The sequence below is a fragment of the Rhinolophus hipposideros genome, assembly GCF_964194185.1.
Source record: "Rhinolophus hipposideros genome assembly, chromosome: 15".
Lineage (NCBI taxonomy): Eukaryota > Metazoa > Chordata > Mammalia > Chiroptera > Rhinolophidae > Rhinolophus > Rhinolophus hipposideros.
This window is the reverse complement of record NC_138061.1, coordinates 28673651-28692929: the sequence shown is the minus strand read 5'-3', so window position 1 is coordinate 28692929 and position 19279 is coordinate 28673651. Positions and strand designations below refer to the sequence as shown.

Below are 19279 nucleotides of genomic sequence, written 5' to 3'. Positions count from 1 at the left end.
CCCCCATCCTTTCCCACCCTGGGTTATTTTGGAGTAAATCACAGATATCATACTATCTCATCTGTTATCACTTCAGTATGCATCTCTAAAAGGTAAGGATTCTTAAAATAATAATAATAATAATAATAATAATAATAATAATAATAGCAGTATCGCTATCAGATCTTAAAAATTAACAATAACTTTTAATAGCCTCAAATATTCAGTCATATTTCAAATTTCCCAGATTGTCTCATAAATGTATTTGGATTTTCTCCTTGCTCCAGCTACCTATGAGCTCTGTGATTTAAGAGAACTCTGCATAACTTTGAAAAGACCTCCCCCTCATTCTAAAAAAAAGTTCCAGTTTGGATAATAAATTATATGTTCACCCTCATTCAAAATACACCTTGATTTTCCAGGAAAGTGCTTCCCCAGTGACGTGTTTTTGCCCACATCTTTGCACTTTACTTTCCTAAAAAGTCTGCAAAGAAGAGAAACATTTTCCCTTTATTAAGTAAATGAAGGAGCCAAGCCTTCAAGTAGTACAGCGGTGTCTGTCCAAGGTCACACACTCACTGAGAGAATCAGGGCCAGACCCAGGACTACTGACTTCAAGTCCAGAATTGTTCAGCTGTAGACCACTTTGTGCAAATATCTGAGGAAAGACTAACATCACTCTCTTGTTTGGTAATCTGCTTGTGCTTGGACCTAGAACAGTTTAGACAGGTTCATCCTTGCTGAGACGGTCCCTTCACATTTAAAGCAAGCAAAGAGAGGAGAGAAGAATTATGTACCGGTAAAGAGGCTATTAGTGAATTTTGGAGCTAAATGACATGTATTTTTTATTTTACCAGTGTAATTACATCAGATTACTGGAATCTTACATCTAACCAAAGAGGATGTCTCAGTTAAAAACAAAACGGAAGGAACTAAGGACGAATGCCTACTGTTACAGAGAACATATAAATGGGTTCCACTCCAGTCTTGTATTAATAGATGTATTTTCCCGATGGTTATGCGCTAATCCTTACTTTTTTAAACCTAAATCCAGTAAATTTCTACCCTCCTTGGATAAGTGGCAATGAGAAAGGAGGTTTCGAAAGCGCTTGATCCCTCAAACATAGGCACAGTGCGTGGCGAAGTCTCCAGGGTGACCCAGAGGTGCTGAATATGGCGCCACATCAATAAGTAGACGTACACCCTGCCAACCTCTTGAAGGCCCGCACCCAGAGAGGCCACAGGACCTCTCTCTTTGCAATGCCAGAAAGGGGTCCAGTGTGCCTTGGGAAAGGTATCTCCAAACCGTTGGCCCGTCTAGCCAGACCGCAACCCCGGGGTGGTCGCCTTTGGGCCAGTTGTGGCCACCTCAGCCTGACCAGAGAGGCGGCTGGCCTCCCGCTGCGCTAGAGGAACCGGGAGCTGAAGGTAAGAGGGCAGCAGAGGACGAGCCCCATCCCCGGGAGGAGGGGGGCGGGGAGAGGGAGGGAAGGGGGGGGGAGGACCGCGCGCGCATGCGCGCTGCTGCCACTACCACCGGCCGGAAGAGCCTGGCAACCGAGCCGCGGCTGCCGGCGCCAGACCCCGCGACGGCCGCGGGGAAAGCGCCGGTAGCGCGATGCGGCCCCTGGACGGCACCCAGGCCGCCGAGCGGCAGGAACCCGCGCTGCCGCTTACTGGCGACAGGTCCCCGGGAGCGAGTGAGGAGCCGGCGGCCGCCGACGCAGCAGCAACACCCGGCCCGGGATGGTGCTGGCTGTGCCGCTCTTCGCCGTGCGGCTCGCGCGTGCAGTCTGGTGAGTGCCGGGCGCGGACTCGGGCGCGGGTCTCGCCCCTGGAGGGGCCGGGCAGGCGCCAGCGCGGGGAGCCCCGCAGCCGCAGGCTAGGACGCATTGCGGACCGTGCCCCGCATCCCCACCCTGCCCAGAGCTCGGGAAAACCTGGCGCTGTCACCTGGGGGACAGCAAAGCTGAAGTCCTCTGTCCCCCCCCGCAGGCGCGAAGACCCGAGAAAGTTTCAGATTGTGTTTGGAAACCTTTTTGGATTCTAAAACTGTTCCTATAATTAAAGTGTTGCGGGCAAGACTGTGGAGTCAGATTGCAGTTCAGCGCTCCCGGCCCGAGGTCCGAGGTTGGGGGGTCAGCGAGAAAAGCCATTCCTTAGCTGCCGACGTTGGGAGGAAGCTAACCATGAAAACTGATCTCGGTGGTAAACCTGAAGAGGAAGTTTAAAAGCATAGAGTTTAAAAAAAACGTTTGTGCCAGAGTCTTAGAATCTTGAGAAGGCAGACTTGAGTGGAACCCCAGGTTCTCGACCTTTCTGGGTTAGGAGAACTTTTTAGCAACTGATGCAAAAGAAGGCAGAAGCAGTCTTACATATGTGGTTAAGGGGTTCACAGACTCGTCCCCAAAGCTAAGGACGTGTGAAAAACTCTTGATCTTGTTCAACCTCTTCCTTTGACAGATGAGGAAAATGAGGCCCAGAAAGGTGAGGGCTTTGGGGTTTTTTTGTTTTGTTTTGTTTTTCCAAAGATCTGGCATGTGTGTGGGTGAGACAGGGCACAGGTCCCACCAGCACTAGCTTGCCAGAAACCCAGCCCAGGGCCCTTTCTACTAGCCACAAGCACGTTTCTCCTTGAACTTGGAGCAGCTTCCTGGAAGGAGAGCTAAACAGGCAGATGTCCTTTCAAGACAAAGTTACAGTTTGCACCACCTCTGGGTCGCCTCCACTAAGTGTGCCTCTATCCCCATTTCACCTTCCCTCTCCCCTGTATGCACTTTCCCCAATTTAAAGAGATAAACCCCAGGAAGATAGCTGTTGCTCCATTTTTGTCGTGAATGCCAACAGAAATGATCAGACTTCTAATCATTTACACACAGGCTAGAGCCTCTAGAGCAGGGGTTACCCCAAGCTGGGTTGACCAGATGTGCAGCCTTTGAAAAGGTCAGCTTCTCACCTTATCACCCTATGGTTGAATGTCATTCTGGTGGAATGCTGAGGCAGTCATTGCAAACTCTTAAAGGTTTCCCCTATTTGTGAACTGAACAGGAATAGTACTGGCAAAATGACAAATCTATATAAGGGATTGCACATAAGAATCTTGTGGGATCTTATAATTTCAAAGAAGGTTGCTAACAATAAGACTTAGCAATAGTTATTATAAGGTGACCAGATAATATTCCAAAAACAGGATTGCCATAGAAATACTTTAAACTACAGTACTATTGTCATTGAACTTTGTGACAGTATCATTTTAGCCTCTTGATCCAACTGGCTATCTCAACAAAGCTCATTTTCAAGTTCAGATTGAAACTAACCCATTTTTCTTACATTCTTGGATAACCTTCACAGACAGCATTCAGCTGTCCTAAGACATCTATTTATTTTCTTAAGGGACAGTGTGGATCTTAGACCGAAGCAAGGATTAGAAGTTGTCTTAGGTCTGTGCCTCACATCCTCCTGGAAGGAATGAGTTTTTTAGTAGTGGTTCTCAGACCAGTGGAGCTTTTTACAGTTACAGAGATCCCATTTCAGTGAGTCTGGGGTAGGACTTGGGAATTGAGGTTTAAAAAGTTACTAGTTGATTCCAATTCCCAATCAGGGCCGTGAATCACCAGTTTAGAGGTTAGAGAAACTGAGCAACTTTTCTGTTTTCTTTTAACTCAAGAAATTGCACTGTGGCCACTTACTTAATTTGAATTATTTAGAATTACCAAATTATTAGATATGCTTATAGTGGGATATGAACCTAGAAGCACATTACAAAAGCAAATGCTTCTGGATTATGCTACTCTCTTGCTCATCTCCATTGACAGACAGAATTGAAATTATTATTCAATAAGAGACTGAGGTTTGTCTAAGTAGAATCAGTTCTCATCCTCATTAATAAATAATCAAGTTCAGGTAGGCTTTGTAACAACTGTCCTGTCCCAGTCAGGAAGCATGGGCCTTAAATGTTTAGAGACAAGAAAATATTGAGTGTATGTGTTTTAAAGAAAAGATAATCAGAGCCAGGGGTATGAAATTAAGTTTTCAAATAGTTAAAATATCATGTTAATTAACATATTCCTGGAGAAAAACTAAGAAGTTTAGGTTGGAGAAGATCCTTGAAATAAAGACCAGGGAGATGTTTTCTGTCCTTGATCTTCCCATTCTATTCTGTCTGAGGGTGTAGGTTCTATGTATGGGTTGGGTTTCTTTTAAGAAAAACTATTTTATTTGGGCCTGAATTCTGAAACTTCGGAAGTGAAATTCTAAGGCTGACCACAGCCAAGTCATGTATTTAGTGGTGCTTAACTCCGAAGTCTTTTAAAGCTTCCTTCTCCTGGGCTTAATGAGTATGTGTGGTTTGTTTCCGCGGTATCTGACCATATAATTACAGAATGGAGGATTCTCGCACTTATAATATATAACCTGTAGCATGACAACTCCTAGCTCCAAATCTTCAAGCTCTTCAGCTGTGCACCTAGAACAGGAAGAGGTGGAGGCCTCTGACCAGAAGGACATCGTTTAGTATAAAGGTCAGGTTGTAGAATGCCACTGGAAACACTATGCATCATCATACTTTGGTCGCAATTTGCAAAGTGTCACTTATGGGCAAAGGTATATAGCTGACATGAGGATGTTGAAATAAATTACCTGGTGTTTGCATTTATAAGGGAAGGATATTAAAAGGGAAGAACATTATTATGCAGTATGTTCTATAGCGGAATGATACCCTATAAATTCCTAGATGGGAATAATGCTGGTTTTACTACAAATTGCATGGGCCCACACATCCTTCAGCCCTGCTGTGCTCTTAGCTGATGAGGGCCAGTAGTGTTTCCTTCTTATTCTCCTTTTTTGTGTTAGTTTTAAATATATATAAATATTTAGGTATATATATTTACATATATATACATTCCTCAGTATGTGGCCATTTAAGGAGTTCTCTGCTCATTCTGCTCCATTTTGCTCTCCCCTGAATGTCAGGGGGTAAATTTGAAAACAAATTCTACTCCTGTCTCAGGCAACTAAGACAGAGAAAGTGGCTAAACAAAAGTTTAATGCTCATATAGACTGTCATTAATAGATTGAATACTTGATGGTCTGGAGAAAGCAGAAGTTTCCTGATTCAGATCAAGCCAGGAAGTTGGTTATTAGATGGCAATTCTAATAAAAAATGTTTTTAAAAAGCACTTTGGGGTCAGATAATCCAGCCCCTGTCCTCAAAGACTTTATGCTCTAAATGGAAGATAAGTCATAAACTATGGAAAATTAAATAAAGATTTGACTCATGGATCAAAATAACAAATCGGAGAGCCTTCCTAGATCTGTAGTTGCCAGTAGTGTTACACTCTGCATCTTTCCATGAAGTCCTCTCATATTCTTTGTCTTTTTATTGATAATTTCTAATTTAATTCATTTAAAATGTCAAATATCCATAATTTCAATATATTTTGTTTCTTACATTTAAAAATAAAGAATAGAATGTTGAAACTTGAATTATTTCAATGAGATCAACAACAAAGACTCAAACTCTTACAGTATCATCCAGATACATATAGAACAGATTTTAAAATACATAGTGGAACACTGAAAGTGGCAAATTGAAAACTAAAATACATATGAAGGGTATACATCTTTGAAAAGAAGCAGATTTGCAGTTCTCAGGTATGGAATGTCCATGTCTCATTAATGCATCTAAAATGGTGCCACTTCCTGCTACAAATCTTAATTATCCTGAAAAAGCTGCTTTGAATCAGTTTCTACCATGTTACTTTGGATTTAAAATAACTAAAATTTGAGAGCTGGGAGTTATTTTATGTAACATTTTTTTCTTCACTCATGGCCTAATATCTAATAACAAATTTTTTTTTTTTTTTTTTTTACAAATTTTTCACTGAGTTTTGTGGTCAAGGTTTGGCAGTGCAAAATATCTTTTCTACCAGATAGATTAAAATATGAATAGCAAGCAAGAATCTGGTAAGATCACATGAAGGAATCTTGACCTGTAGGAAATAATTTCCAGTGATTCTCCGATATTGTTATTCATATAAGCACAAAAGTCAGGAAGCAATTGACTAACTTCTCTCTCACATTCTTTCATTCAGCAAATATTTCTTCAGGGTCTTCCATGTGCCAGGCATGAATAAGGCAGCTTATTCATGAGGTCCCAGCCCTGGAGGGGCTCACAGGCTATGGGGAAAGTAAGATAATCAAATAGCCATAGAACACAGTTATAAACTGTTTTCCAGAAAAGAATACTTTCTTCATAAAGTCCAGCTCACTAGTGAGATGATATAAAGTATCATTTGGAAACATTTTTCTCTAGCCATCTTGATAAGCATTTCTTAAAGATTTCTCTCACTGTCTTGCTTGGCAAGCATTTTACTTCTTTTTGACTTGTAGGTGAGGGGATGTTTCTTCAGTGAGCCAAAGGAAATCCATTTTATAGGATGAAACTGCATTTTAAAAAATACAGGTTTAAATTGTTCGCTTTGTCTCTGGTTCTTCATTCTCAGTAGGGGAAATATTTCAGGTCCAAAGAATGGATATGTTTAAGAGGTAATATTTGTAGCTTGTCAGCCATTAATACTGTCCCATATTTCTCCATTTCTAAGTGAAAATGATAAAACATACAGTTGGAAGCAAGGACTAACCAGAATTTAATCTTTTTCAGAAGCCAAGAAGAAAGCACCCTGTCCTGCACTTGGCTTGTTTTACACATTATTGTCTGCCTTCCTTTTCTCAGTGGGCTCTTTATTTGTAAAAAAAGTACAAGACATCCATGCTGTAGAAATCAGTGCGTTCCGATGTGTGTTCCAAATGCTAGTCGTTATCCCTTGCTTAATATACAGAAAGTAAGTATTTCTTAAGTACATAATGTTAATCAATGTTTGTAAATCTTTTGACCTGTTCAAATTACGTATTCACTCTGTAGTATCCGCTTTGTCTCATAGATTTCACCAGTCCCCACACCCTTTGACTCTGATTAATGAAAAGTCACAAGGTTCCAAGCAACGAAGATGCTCATAAGCACAAACCACATGCCCGACAAAGGGGGAAAAAGAGATTCAGTTATTCTCCACCCCTCATTTTGAGAACAAAGCTTTCTTTGTATAATTCCCCCATCTTGTACTACCCTCCTTCTTTGCTTTGGCGCAACTAGTATTTGGAAGAAAAAAAGGAAACAAGAGGAAGTGGTAGTGTCTCCTAGTGTCAGCGGTTTCTTGAAGTAGAACAGGTTGCCCTGTTATCAGGGCAGACAGAAGGCTAGAGTAATAGTGTTTAGGTCTTGCCCATAGGATGCCATGGGGAAGGGGAAAGGGAATCTTGAGTAGTTCAGTGTCCTCATCTGTAATACTGGAGGAAATGATGTTCTTTGTCCTCTACCTTGTGGTTGCAAGGATCAAATGAAATTTATTATGGATCAGAGAGCATTGTGTACAATGTACAGTATATGAAAAGTATTCCCTATCCTTCCTGATCTCTTCCCACCCAGCCCGTTCTCCTTCCATATAGAATCTCCACCCACCCTCCCCAGGTTAACATTATGCTTCTCCCACACCATTGTAACCTCTACACACCCCTGTGTGCTTAGAACCCTGTGTACTTGGACCAGTTGGGTTCCTGGTGGCTGCCTGGTACCTTCTCTCTTTGGGCAAAGATGCTTAAATCCCAGATTAAAAGCTTTAGTTGCTTGCCACCAAAGTGTCCGTGTATCTATAACACGGTGCAGATTCACTTAGAATAGTTTCACTCCATTTCCTGAGGATTTGGTGAAAAGGGTGAAAACCTGCTAAGATCAGTATTGTTGGAAATTCCTGTTTAAGTGTGGACAAGTCACGATGTTTTAGGAAATGATATAAAACTTCAGAAATTTCCAAGGGTGGTAACAAACTACTGATGTTCACACAATGCTCTTCCTCATTTTGGAATAAAAGTATTGATAGGGGAAGCACTAGAAGAATTTTCTTAAATCCTCGGTGTTAATCTGTTTTGACTCATTATCTGTTTCGCTGTCATGGAAGATTCTTTGCTTCTCAAAGTATGGACCAAAGGTGACCACACTTTCATTTCTAACCCCAGACCCCCAGGGTCCCCATGTCAGGCCTGCCTAGATACTGCCCTAAAGATGCCCAGCCCTGGTACACATCTGTGAGTTGCGCCTAGCCAGGAACTTACAGAGTAGTCTGTTTAGGAAATATTTAATTGAAAAAACTTTGAGTAGCAGTTATTATACTTATCCGAATGCTACAGGTTCTTTTTTCAGTGTGTTTTAACTCTTCCTAATGAGAATGAAAAGTCTCTTATTCAATGGCTAAAACAAATTTTAGTGTTGCTTCAGCTTTTATAGAAAAACTCGTAAGATTGGGAATGCATACTATCCAGGACTAAGTTTTCTTATATGGGGCAGCTGAATCTTGAAATTGTATTATTATAAAACAACACATTTTCATATATTTACGTAGTTAGTAGAAAATTTGGAGAAAATAAATATAGAGAAGGAAAATTATCTCTGACTAGAATAAGGTATAACTGCAATGAACATTTTAGTATGTTTTCTTTTTTTTGCAAGCATGTATATGTACATAGGGAAAATAATTCCTATATTTGCTGAATTCAAATTGTACTATTTATGTAGTCCTTTTGTATTTTTTGCTTATACTGTGATCACTTTAGTGTCATTAGCTATACTTAGAAACATTTTTAAAAGGTGTATAATAGTTTTAATTATATGTATTATTATTATTATTATAAAATATAATTAATTTGGTAGTCCTTGTTTTTTGACAATTAGGACTTCTAAAGTAATATTTAATTAAAAACTATAATTTAAAAACAAATACCAAGTTTGTTTTAATATGCATTCCTTCATTTGAATTTACAGAAATGGGTTTATAGGCCCAAAGGGTCAACGAATCTTCCTCTTTCTCAGAGGAGCCCTGGGTTCTACCGCCATGATCCTTTTATACTACGCTGTCCAGACAACATCCCTTGCTGATGCCACAGTTATCTCGTTTAGCTGTCCAGTGTTTACGTCTATATTTGCTTGTATATTTCTCAAGGAAAAATACAGCCTTTGGGATGCTCTCTTCACTGCATTCACCATCACCGGAGTGGTCCTAATCGTGCGGCCGCCGTTTTTGTTTGGTTCCAACGCTGCGGGGATGGCTGAAAGTTACTCAGATCACCTGAAGGGCACGTTCGCATCCGTGGGACATGCCGTGCTTGCTGCCTTGACTCTAGTTATCCTCAGGAAAATGGGGAAATCTGTGGACTACATTTTGAGCATTTGGTATTATGTAATACTTGGCCTCCTGGAATGTGTCATTGTCCTCTTTATATTAGGAGAATGGAGTCTGCCATACTGTGGGTTAGACAGGCTCTTTCTCATACTAATCGGGCTGTTTGGTTTGGGGGGTCAGGTGTTTCTCACCAAAGCCATTCAAATAGAAAAAGCAGGACTAGTAGCAATAATGAAGACAATGGATGTGGTTTTTGCTTTTATTTTTCAGATTATTTTCCTTAATGACATACCCACGTGGTGGACGGTGGGAGGTGCACTCTGTGTAGTAGCCAGCAGTACCGGGGCAGCTGCGCGGAAATTGTGCCAGGGTTCCAAATGAAGCCTCGTTGCTCAAATGGGTATTTTTTTCTTTCAAGTACATCATCACCCAGTTCAGACACACCATATGCACACACCCAGATAATCTGCTTTTACTTCATTGATTATATTTAATACATTTCATAACTAAAGTACCATTTTTTAATATGGTATGTCTTTAGTGAAGCATAGCCAGTCAGTTTGGTCTAGCAATTATTATTATTATTATTTTTGTTGTTGTTGGGGTGGCATTTGTAAGAGGACAGCTCATTAATGGAAGAAACACTGCAAAAAACTTTATGACTCTAATATAAATATGTGTAATTTTTTTGAAGTGTGTTTTTCGTACTGATGGAATATAAGTGGGAGGAAATTTTAGACGCCCTTTGAGTAGTGTAGAGATTGAGAAACTTACTGATAATAATGCTGCTATGATTAGTATTATGTTGAAAATTCATTTGAAACATAATTCCATTTAGGAGGCCAAAACTGAAATTTGGAATAGGTGCCTACTTAATGGTGTTAATAATACAAATGAATTAGCCTTATTTTCAAGGCTTTTATAAATGATTATCATTCTTTTAACCCATATTCGTGCCTTTTGATCTTAATGCCTGAATTTTTATATGTAAACTTTTAAAAAATCACCAAGTTTGACTAATAGTTTCTCTTTCAGTGGCATTTGGGACTGTATCTATCATTCTATAATTTTAATTGTCCTTTTTTTTTTTTGAAACTGCACTAAATTTTTTAAAACTTTCTAAGATTTCAAGCCTTTAAATCGCAAGAGATAAATCTTGGCATGGCCAGTGTGCACATTTCCATCCTTAAGTGTTTTCCCCTCACTAGAAATGTGACTTTCTATAAATTCCCTTTGAATTTATAGAGTGATGCCAAATAAAATTTTCTCAGGATTTTATTAGGTTGAATCATATGAAATTGCTGAAATTTTACCTTTCTAACTTACAAAAACTATAGTTTCTTATGGTTCACCCTAATAGATACCTCCCTTTCACTCTAAACCAAATACTTAGAGGACTTTGGAATATATATTTTTAAAATAACTTTTTAAAGTACAGTCATCCTATTAAATTTATTTTTATAGTCTTTCCCTTATGGAATTATATGTAATAATGTTTCATGTATTATGTTAAATGTAAAGACCTGTGAATTCCATGGTTGATTGACTTTTGTGGTTTCTGGAATAGAAAAAAAGTCACTGTTAAAGTCTAGTATGTCAGTATGATATTAAATGTCAATGCTGCACCATGATACTAACATCATGAATTCAAATGACAAATTTTGTATCTGGAACTTCATCAGGCCAATACGCTATAGTTAAAGAGAGAATTGAATATTTAGGATAGCTGGAGGTTCATCAGGAAGTAGGGAGTCTATGCAAATGATTTTGTCTCAATGAATCCTTTGTTGGTGAGTCTATAATGGTCTCCAACTCTTACTTTGTCAGACCTAGCATCTATTATTATCATAAGCCTGCAAATTTGAAAGATTATAGGCTCTTCCCCACCCTTTCATCACAATTCTTCCAAAGTGAGAAGGAACTTGGCTTCGCAGGTTTATGCCTTAGTGAGAAAGGATCTTCTCCAAAAGTTCCAAGAGGGAATTTTTGACTTACTGATCTTCCCAAATGCTTCCCACCTTACAAATCCTAAAGGAAGTTTATTTAGGGGAGTCACATTGTCATAAGTTTAACCTAATCCACAATATTAGGGCTTAAAGTTGCAAAAGCATCATTTTGCAAGTATCTTAGATAATTACAGAATCAGCATTTTAGAGCTCAAGGGTTAGAAATCCTCTTGTAGGAGCCACGCTTGTAGAGATTCTAGGGAGGGGACCTGTCCAGGATGGGTTTCCAGGGCCTTCTCTCCTCCCTTAGTTCCATGATAAAGTATGGAAAGTAACCACTGTTTGACTTACCTAAGGTAAATTAGCTCTCGAGGATCCCTCTCCTGGTTCTTTACTTTGCACAATAAAAGAATCTATGAGACCTTGAAAGTTAAATTCCCTTGGGCCTGTACACTAGAGACATGTTTTATTTCAACAGTGTGGTTTAAGTACTTGAATGTCACAATATATGACCAAGGTTGGAGAAAAAGTTCTTCTCCCAACTTTTACAGGGTGTGATTCTTAAACACTTTTATAATGTCCAAAGTATATACAAAGATATGTATTGTAACAATTATAGGTGCAAAGATTGTAGTTTATCTTGAAAAGGAAAATATTTTCATAAATTGTTTTTATTTTATAAGTACTAATAAAATTAATATGAAAGAAAGCTGTATATTGGTTTTTATGATTATAGCCAATGTGCTTTCTAATATAACATGCCCTTTTTCATTCACATGCTTCAAAATTCATTTTGTAAGATTGACCTTTAGCCATTCAGCTGTGATGTGCTCTCAAGTTTCTATTTATCTGTCCCTCTGATACTGTTACAGCAAATCCAATATATCTAAAATAAAGGCTTAAATCTTCTGTTCCAGTAAGACCTTCATTGTTCTTGCACTACAAAGCTTGGAGCAGATTTAAACTCTGTCCTTTCTGTTCTCTTAGCTAATTTGTTACTAGGTCCTGGAGTGTCTGTCTGCTTATTATTGTGTGTATTTCTTCTTGGCCATTTCTACTGCTGCAAAGTTAGTCCAAGATTTATCACCTCGCAGCTGAATTACCAGGACCATATCTAATTGGGTTACCCATTTCTAGAGTCTTTCTTCCACTCAGATCCTTGTCCTACTGCCATACTAATCTTTTTAAAGCCCTGCTTTTATTGTGACTCTGGTTCTCATGACACCACATACAACAATGTCTTATTACACACCGTATCACATGCAAATTATTCACCTGGCCCTGTTCTCACTTTTCCAACCTGATTTCCCATGTCCCAACACAAACTTGACACTCAGATACATCTTCCTACCAACTCCCACATTTGCCAAGAGATTCCTTCCCTCGTTCTCCTGCTTTCTTTGCTTTCTCGTCTTTGCCCTCTAAAGCCACTTAGCCTCCAATGGCTCAGCTTGAGCTTTTCTTTCTTCCACTATCTCCAGCTTCTCCCACCCATACTAGTCCACTTCGGAAAAATAGATAAAGCACTGGATTAGGAGTTTGAAGACCTGAGTGTGTTTTTACCACTGTCTAGCTTGGCAAGCCACTGAATATCCCTGAGCCTGTTTTCCTCATTTGCTTCATTTGTTAAATAAAGTAATGTTACTTACTTGCTCAACCCGTGTTATAAATGAGTGCCACACAAAAGACTTGGAGACCATAAAGGAAGACAGAAACACTAAGTATTGAACTGTGGTTAATACTGTAGACTTGAGCATTCACTCTCCTCTTCAAAGTGATGCCTACCCCCAGGGTCCTTCCTCCTGAGTAGTTTCACCAGGAGCTGAAGGGACAGTCTTCTGGATTACAAACCTCACTGGGTTCCCTCCTGCTAGCACAGAATTCCACTGTTGAGCAGCTCTCATTTCCTGGCTGATCCGCCCACGTTCCATTGCCAAGGGTCACCAACCTTTTTATCTTATGCATAGATAGGTGTTACCACCTTTCCAGTTTTGGCTTTAGCTCTGTTTCTCTGTATTACACTTGGCTCTGGCTAGGGCATGAGCCTGATTCTCTGTGCATTTCTCAGGCAGTATTCTCAGCAAAGCTCTTCTAACCCAAAAAACATAACTAGTCTTTTGAAGGTAATCTAGTGGGAAGAGAGCCAGATGTCCCAGATAACATGCTGGCCTCTGATCTAGGTGTATGCGTCATGGTCAGTACTGGGCATTAGAATTCGGTTAGTCTAAGCTGGGCACATGAAACCTGGGCACAACCTCAAGCACACAGTTATGTGGCCCCTTTGGTCACTACATCAAATCTAATACAGCTACCATAATATCTTAGCATTCTGCAAGATAACCTATCGGAGACTCTGTGATCTGCAAAGAAAGACGCACCCAAGTTTTAGCCTATTAGAACACTAGGTTTGGAGCTGGACTTGGAAAACCAGTTCACAGAAAGCTCATGAATCTTGGTGCTGCCCATCCATCTCCTGGAAAATGGGAATGAGGCTTTAAAGTGGGAGGGTAAGGAGCAGACATATCTTGGTGTCATGACAGGGCAAAAGTGTTGTAGCACAGAAATCCAGTCTACAAGAAAATGTTACACCACGTTCCCCAGGGCACCATGCCAGCTATCATTCATTAAGCCAGATTTGCAACAATATAAAACAATATTTTTCTCACTAATTTTTAAAGTTATTTTTTCATAGGAATGCTATTTATGTTAACGTAAAATGGAATAATTTTAAATAAATATATACTTTTTTTTCAGTTTTGCTTTCAAATACGGTAAACATTTCTATGTATAATCCATATAAACAGAAACTGGAGTTCTCAGTGATGCTTAAGAGAGTAAACAAGTACAAAACCAAAAAGTTTCAGAACTGCAGATTTAATAGAATTTTAAAATTTGAAATCTTACAAAAAGATTAAACCCATCATTAAATTTACTAACTTCTTCATGAAGTTCTGACAGTCTGAAAGGCAGCTAAATAACTGTAAATTGTAAATTAATGTAACTGTAAATTAATATGGTGTTCCATTTTAGAATTGTGAAGTTAAACAACTCTAAATATATATGCGATATCCAAATTGTGTACCCGAGAGAGAGAGAAAAGGAACAACAAGCAATCTACTTCGTCCATGGTCATACCAAATTGTCTTTATTACTTCCTTTATAAGTCCTTTTGTTCCTTTGTATGTGATTTTAGAAAAATCAGAAAAGTTTGATGCTTTATAGTTACGTTTGTAGGTAATATGTACTTTGATACAACTTCTATAAGGGGCAATTTGGCAGCATCTATGTATTTACAAATACATATATTTTCATCCAGAAATTCTATTGTAGGAATTTATTTTATACTCGCTTATGCATGATGACATGTACAGATTATTCAGTACTTGTATTACAGTATTACTTATAATAGCAAAAAAAAAAAATAGAACTAGGCAGAAGAAGGGGGTGGAAAATAGAACCAGCTTAAATGTTCCTCAATAGCGTTCTGGTTAAATACGTAATATACATTTTATACATAAAATAAAATGCAATTTAAAAAAATTTAAAAAAGAGCAAGGGAGCTTTCCATGTATGAGTATGTAGTAATCTTCAGGATCGTTTAGTGATAAAAGCGAGAGTCACATAGTAGTACAGTATATGATCATTTGTATAAAAAGCGGGTAAACAGAATATTCCAGGAGGATTCACAAGAAACTGTTAACATTGGTTGCCTGTAGAGAGAAGAATTTGGCAGCTGAAGAACAGGGTGGGGAGACTTCACTGAATCCTCTTTTAAACCTTTTGAATTTTGAACCATGTGGATATATAATCTAGCCAAAAAATAAAAATTAAAAACTGGTGAAGAAAAACAAAGAGATGACTTGCTAGGAAAGGAGAAAAGAAAGGAGGGGGTAAAAGAGAGAGACGGAGACATACGTACACATATGCATGTATGCATGCACGCATAAGTGTTCACTGCTTTAATATGACCTATCACCCTGGCTCACCGTTACTGACGTCCTTTTCCTGTCGTCTCTTTTCCTCATCCAGTCTACAAATCAGACTTAAATTCCATGATTGAAGAAAATGTAAAAGGAAAAACAATTTCAGCTTTTAAATAGAAATATATCCTCCAAGGTCCCAGAAAGCATTGCCCAGCCCTGAGCCAGATGCCTGTCTTCCCACAGCACCCAAACTTTTTTTACTTGGAAAAGAAACTACCATTTATTGAATATGTCCCATCCAGGCCAGGAGCTTCTTGATCTTTGTCTCATTCAATCCTTGCCAACTCTGGGAGATGGGTTAATTGGGAAACTGAAGTTCAAAGAGGTCAAGTAGGTCACCTATCTGGTAAATTCCAGTGCCCTCGCTAGTAAATGATGAAGCTGGGCCACTGCCCTTGGTCTACCTGACCCCAGAGACTTTGACCTTTCCAATACTCCATGTCACCCCTCTACCTGGGGTAGAATGCAGGACAGGGAGTCACTGTAGTGAAATGATTGTTTCTTGACTTTGGGATTTGGAAGTTTGTACTCGTATGCCCTTCTCCTATCTCTTTCCCCTCCATGTAGAAAGAGCTGGATGTGAAAGGTGATGATAATACTGCTGTGTGCATGGGCTACAGGAAGATACTACCAAGAACCTTGAAATGAGACAGCCTCCGGAGGTCTCAAACCAGGAAAGAATGGAATTATGCCATGCTGCCTAAATATACAGCATTGAACTCTGGGCTAGCCTCTTTGAGCCATAACTTCTCTACAACTACCAATGACATTTCTGAAGGTGAAATGTACCAATCAGAAAGCAGCCTCAGAAACAGGACGGGAGGGTGGCTGTGACAGGCATGTTCCCTTTGTAGCGCCTCACGATGGAGAATTCCTAGCTTTTCTCCCTAAAGTGCCCCTAATAGCTGAGAAGAGGCTGGAAGTATAGCTATAATCAGCAACAATAACCACTCTGCTTTAGCATGTCCTTCATGTGTCAGCTACTGTCCTAATGGCTTTGTGTGCTCTTGTGCATTGAGTCTCGCAATTCTGTGAGGAAGAATCTTTATTGTCTTCATTTCATTGTTGAGACAATAGAGGTTTGGAGAAGTTAAGTGACTTGTCCAAGGTCAGATAGCTAAGAAGTGGCAGAGCCTGGGTCTTAAAACGTTGGACTGTCAAACTCCAAGCATAGGCTCTTGACGTTGCTACTGTACTGCTCACCCTAAGCCAGAAGCTGCCCATCTCAAGCTCAAAACTTCTTTGAGGCTTCATGCTGTTTTTTAAGTTTAGGCACCTTTGGGCATTTTAATTAATAACATCTTGGTGTATTTTAGTGTAAAGATATTATTTTAAATTACCAATTCATTTATTTAGCTTTTTACCCCCCAAATCTTTGGTACCCTAGAAAGATGTGCTGAGTTTATCCTGAGTCTTTTGTAACCCCTGGCACCCTGCAGTACAGCCCAAAAGACTCTTGAACTCCATTTTAAGAAATATGATCCAAAGATTAAGCAGTCAAGTCCTCATGCTATTGAACATTGCAATTATAAAATGAATACCCTTTATGCTTTGTATACCCATATTATCAAGTATCCAGTGATTAGATTTGCCTTCTCATATACTTGAAGTACAGAAGAGAATGGACTAAACAAAAGATTGAACTGGTTCCCTAAACTGTTACATTTCTCGTTGTATATTAATAAAGTTGGCATTGTTCCACATATCAATCTTCATGTATTTGGTTATACTGACTCTTCCCAGAGAGATAACTTGTATTTCCAGGACCCCTTATCCCCCTCCCTTTTTTGTAAAAAATAATACACCTGTTTTACTCAAAATAATTATGCTAGCTGCTATAACAAACAACCCCAAAGTCCAGAGATGTACCAATAAAGTGTTATTTCCTGATTACATCACAGTGTGATATAAGTTGTAAACTCTCTCTAGTCACTCCTTACAGTGGTGACTCAGCTTCCAGGCTACTCCATCCTATGATCCTGATTTCTTAAACATATAGGTTCCAAGCTTGAAGCAGATTTTATATCCACACAGACTTGGATATAGAGAATATCACTTCTACCTGCATTCCATTGACCTTAACCTAACTGAAGAGGAAGGTAGGAAATAAGTTTTTTCTTTGTGTCCAGAAAGAGGAAAAGATAACAGAATTTTGTGAACACAAAGCATTGTCTCTGCTACAGTCCCCTTCCATTGGAAAACTGTAATACCAAAACCTAATCCCCACAGTTCTTTGGAACTGGTAATACAGAATCTCACCCTCATGGCCTAAGAAGCTGGTGGACCCGTGACCTGAGGTAAACAAGTCTTTCTTCTGGTCATTTGAATATTAATCCAAGTCGCAAGAGCAGAAGGCACATAGTTGAATTGTATGATGGCAATGCCCAGAGCGGTGGGTCATGCATTGGGCCATGTGTGCTGGCTGCAGAATTCTTGTGGTTGCCTTGGGTCCTTTCCCTCCTAACATCTAGTTGTCCAGCTCTTTTGTCAACTCTGTGAGCTCACCACTGTCATTCCAATGAATCCCCTATTCATGATTAAGTTTCTGTTACTTGCACCCAAAATACCTTAATCAATATCCAGTATTTGCTACCTACATGCTGACCAACAAGATTCTTATTCCCTCATGACTTAACCCTGAACTGTAATAATTTCACTGCGGTGGTGCCTCCCCTTGGGCATATGATGGGGTGTCTAACCAGTCTTTTCCGGTGACACTTCTTTATCTCATTACCTGCTGTCTTTAGTCTTCTATGTATATGTAAAAAGCAATTAACAGTACAAAGCAGATGTTTAAGATGAAATAAGTGGTAAAGACAACATGATATCATCCTCAGCAGGGATGTCAAGTGGGCAATAGAATCGAATCCAGGAGTGATCTCTAAAGAAAGATCCCAGAAAACAATTTGTCAATCTTTTCTATTTCACAGACAAAAATCAAGATTCAACAATAGCACAGTTCAAGAGAAATGTAATCCAAGCTACATGTGTGATAGGGACTGAATGTTTATATCCCTCTAATATTCATAATTTGAAGCCCTAACTCCCAATATAATGATATTAGGAGGTATCTTTTAGGAGGTAATTAGCTTTAGATGAGGTCATGAAGATGGGGCCCCCATTTTGGAATTAGTGTCCTTATAAGAAGAGAAAGAGATCAGAGCCCCATTCTCTCTCCATGTAAAAATACAGCAAGAAGGTGGCCATCTGCAAGCCAGGAAAAGGGCCTTCATCAGGAATCAATTCTACCAGTACCTTGATATTGGACTTCCCAGCCTCTAGAACTGTAAGAAGTAGATATCCATTGTTTAAGTAAACCAGTCTATATGGTATTTTATAATAGCAGGCTGATCTGACAAAGACTATGTAATTTTGAATTTTCTGGTGACTCTATTAAATAATGTAAAAAGAAATAGGTGAAATTAATTTTAATAACATTTTATTTAACTCAGTATACCCAAAATATTATCATTCCAAAATGTGATCAATATAAAATTATTAGTAAGATATTATGCGTTCTTTTTGTCATATTAAGACTTCAAAGACTGGTGCATATTTTACAGTTAGAGCACATCTCATCTGAGACCAGCCACATTTCAGGTGCTCAATGGCCACATGTAGGTAGTGGTTACCATGTTTGACAGCCCAATTCTATAAAGTGCTGGGAGGAAAAAGGGTTATAACAACAACCACTATTTCTTGAGCCTTGCCATGTGCCAGGACATGTCAAAGCTCCTTACACATTTCTCCATTTGATCCTTGGAATAACCTTGTGAGATTGATGTTTTTTTCCCTATTTTAAAAATAAGAAAGATAAGACTTAGAGAGTTTAAGAGACTTGTGTAGTCACACAGTAAGCAAAGGACAGAAGACAGAGCAGATCACATGTGAGTCTATTTAACCCAAAGCACTTTCTAATTAATCTCCTGCTTCCCATTTACAGATATGAGAAGATGAATTGCTCTGGACTTTACCCCAAAGGTTATGAAGCAGGAACGATCCTAAACAAAGCTCAGAGGAACAGGACTAATACTACCAGTAAAGTATGCAATCAAACCTTCTGTTCCCTGTGAAGGCACAGGGCACCTACTATGAGAATTAGTGAAGCAGAAACAAGGTGCTAATAAATTTCCCCAGTCAA

General features: G+C 39.2%; 1 protein-coding gene across 1 annotated transcript; it reads left to right on the top strand.

The window, feature by feature from the left end:
- The first annotated feature begins 1476 nt into the window (after window positions 1-1476).
- Window positions 1477-12073, top strand: SLC35G1 (solute carrier family 35 member G1). The gene is made up of 3 exons (XM_081075074.1): window positions 1477-1775; window positions 6641-6821; window positions 8852-12073. Exons 1-3 carry the CDS (start codon window positions 1598-1600, stop codon window positions 9588-9590), a joined length of 1098 nt encoding a protein of 365 aa, XP_080931200.1. The 5' UTR covers window positions 1477-1597; the 3' UTR covers window positions 9591-12073.
- The last annotated feature ends 7206 nt before the right edge of the window (window positions 12074-19279 follow it).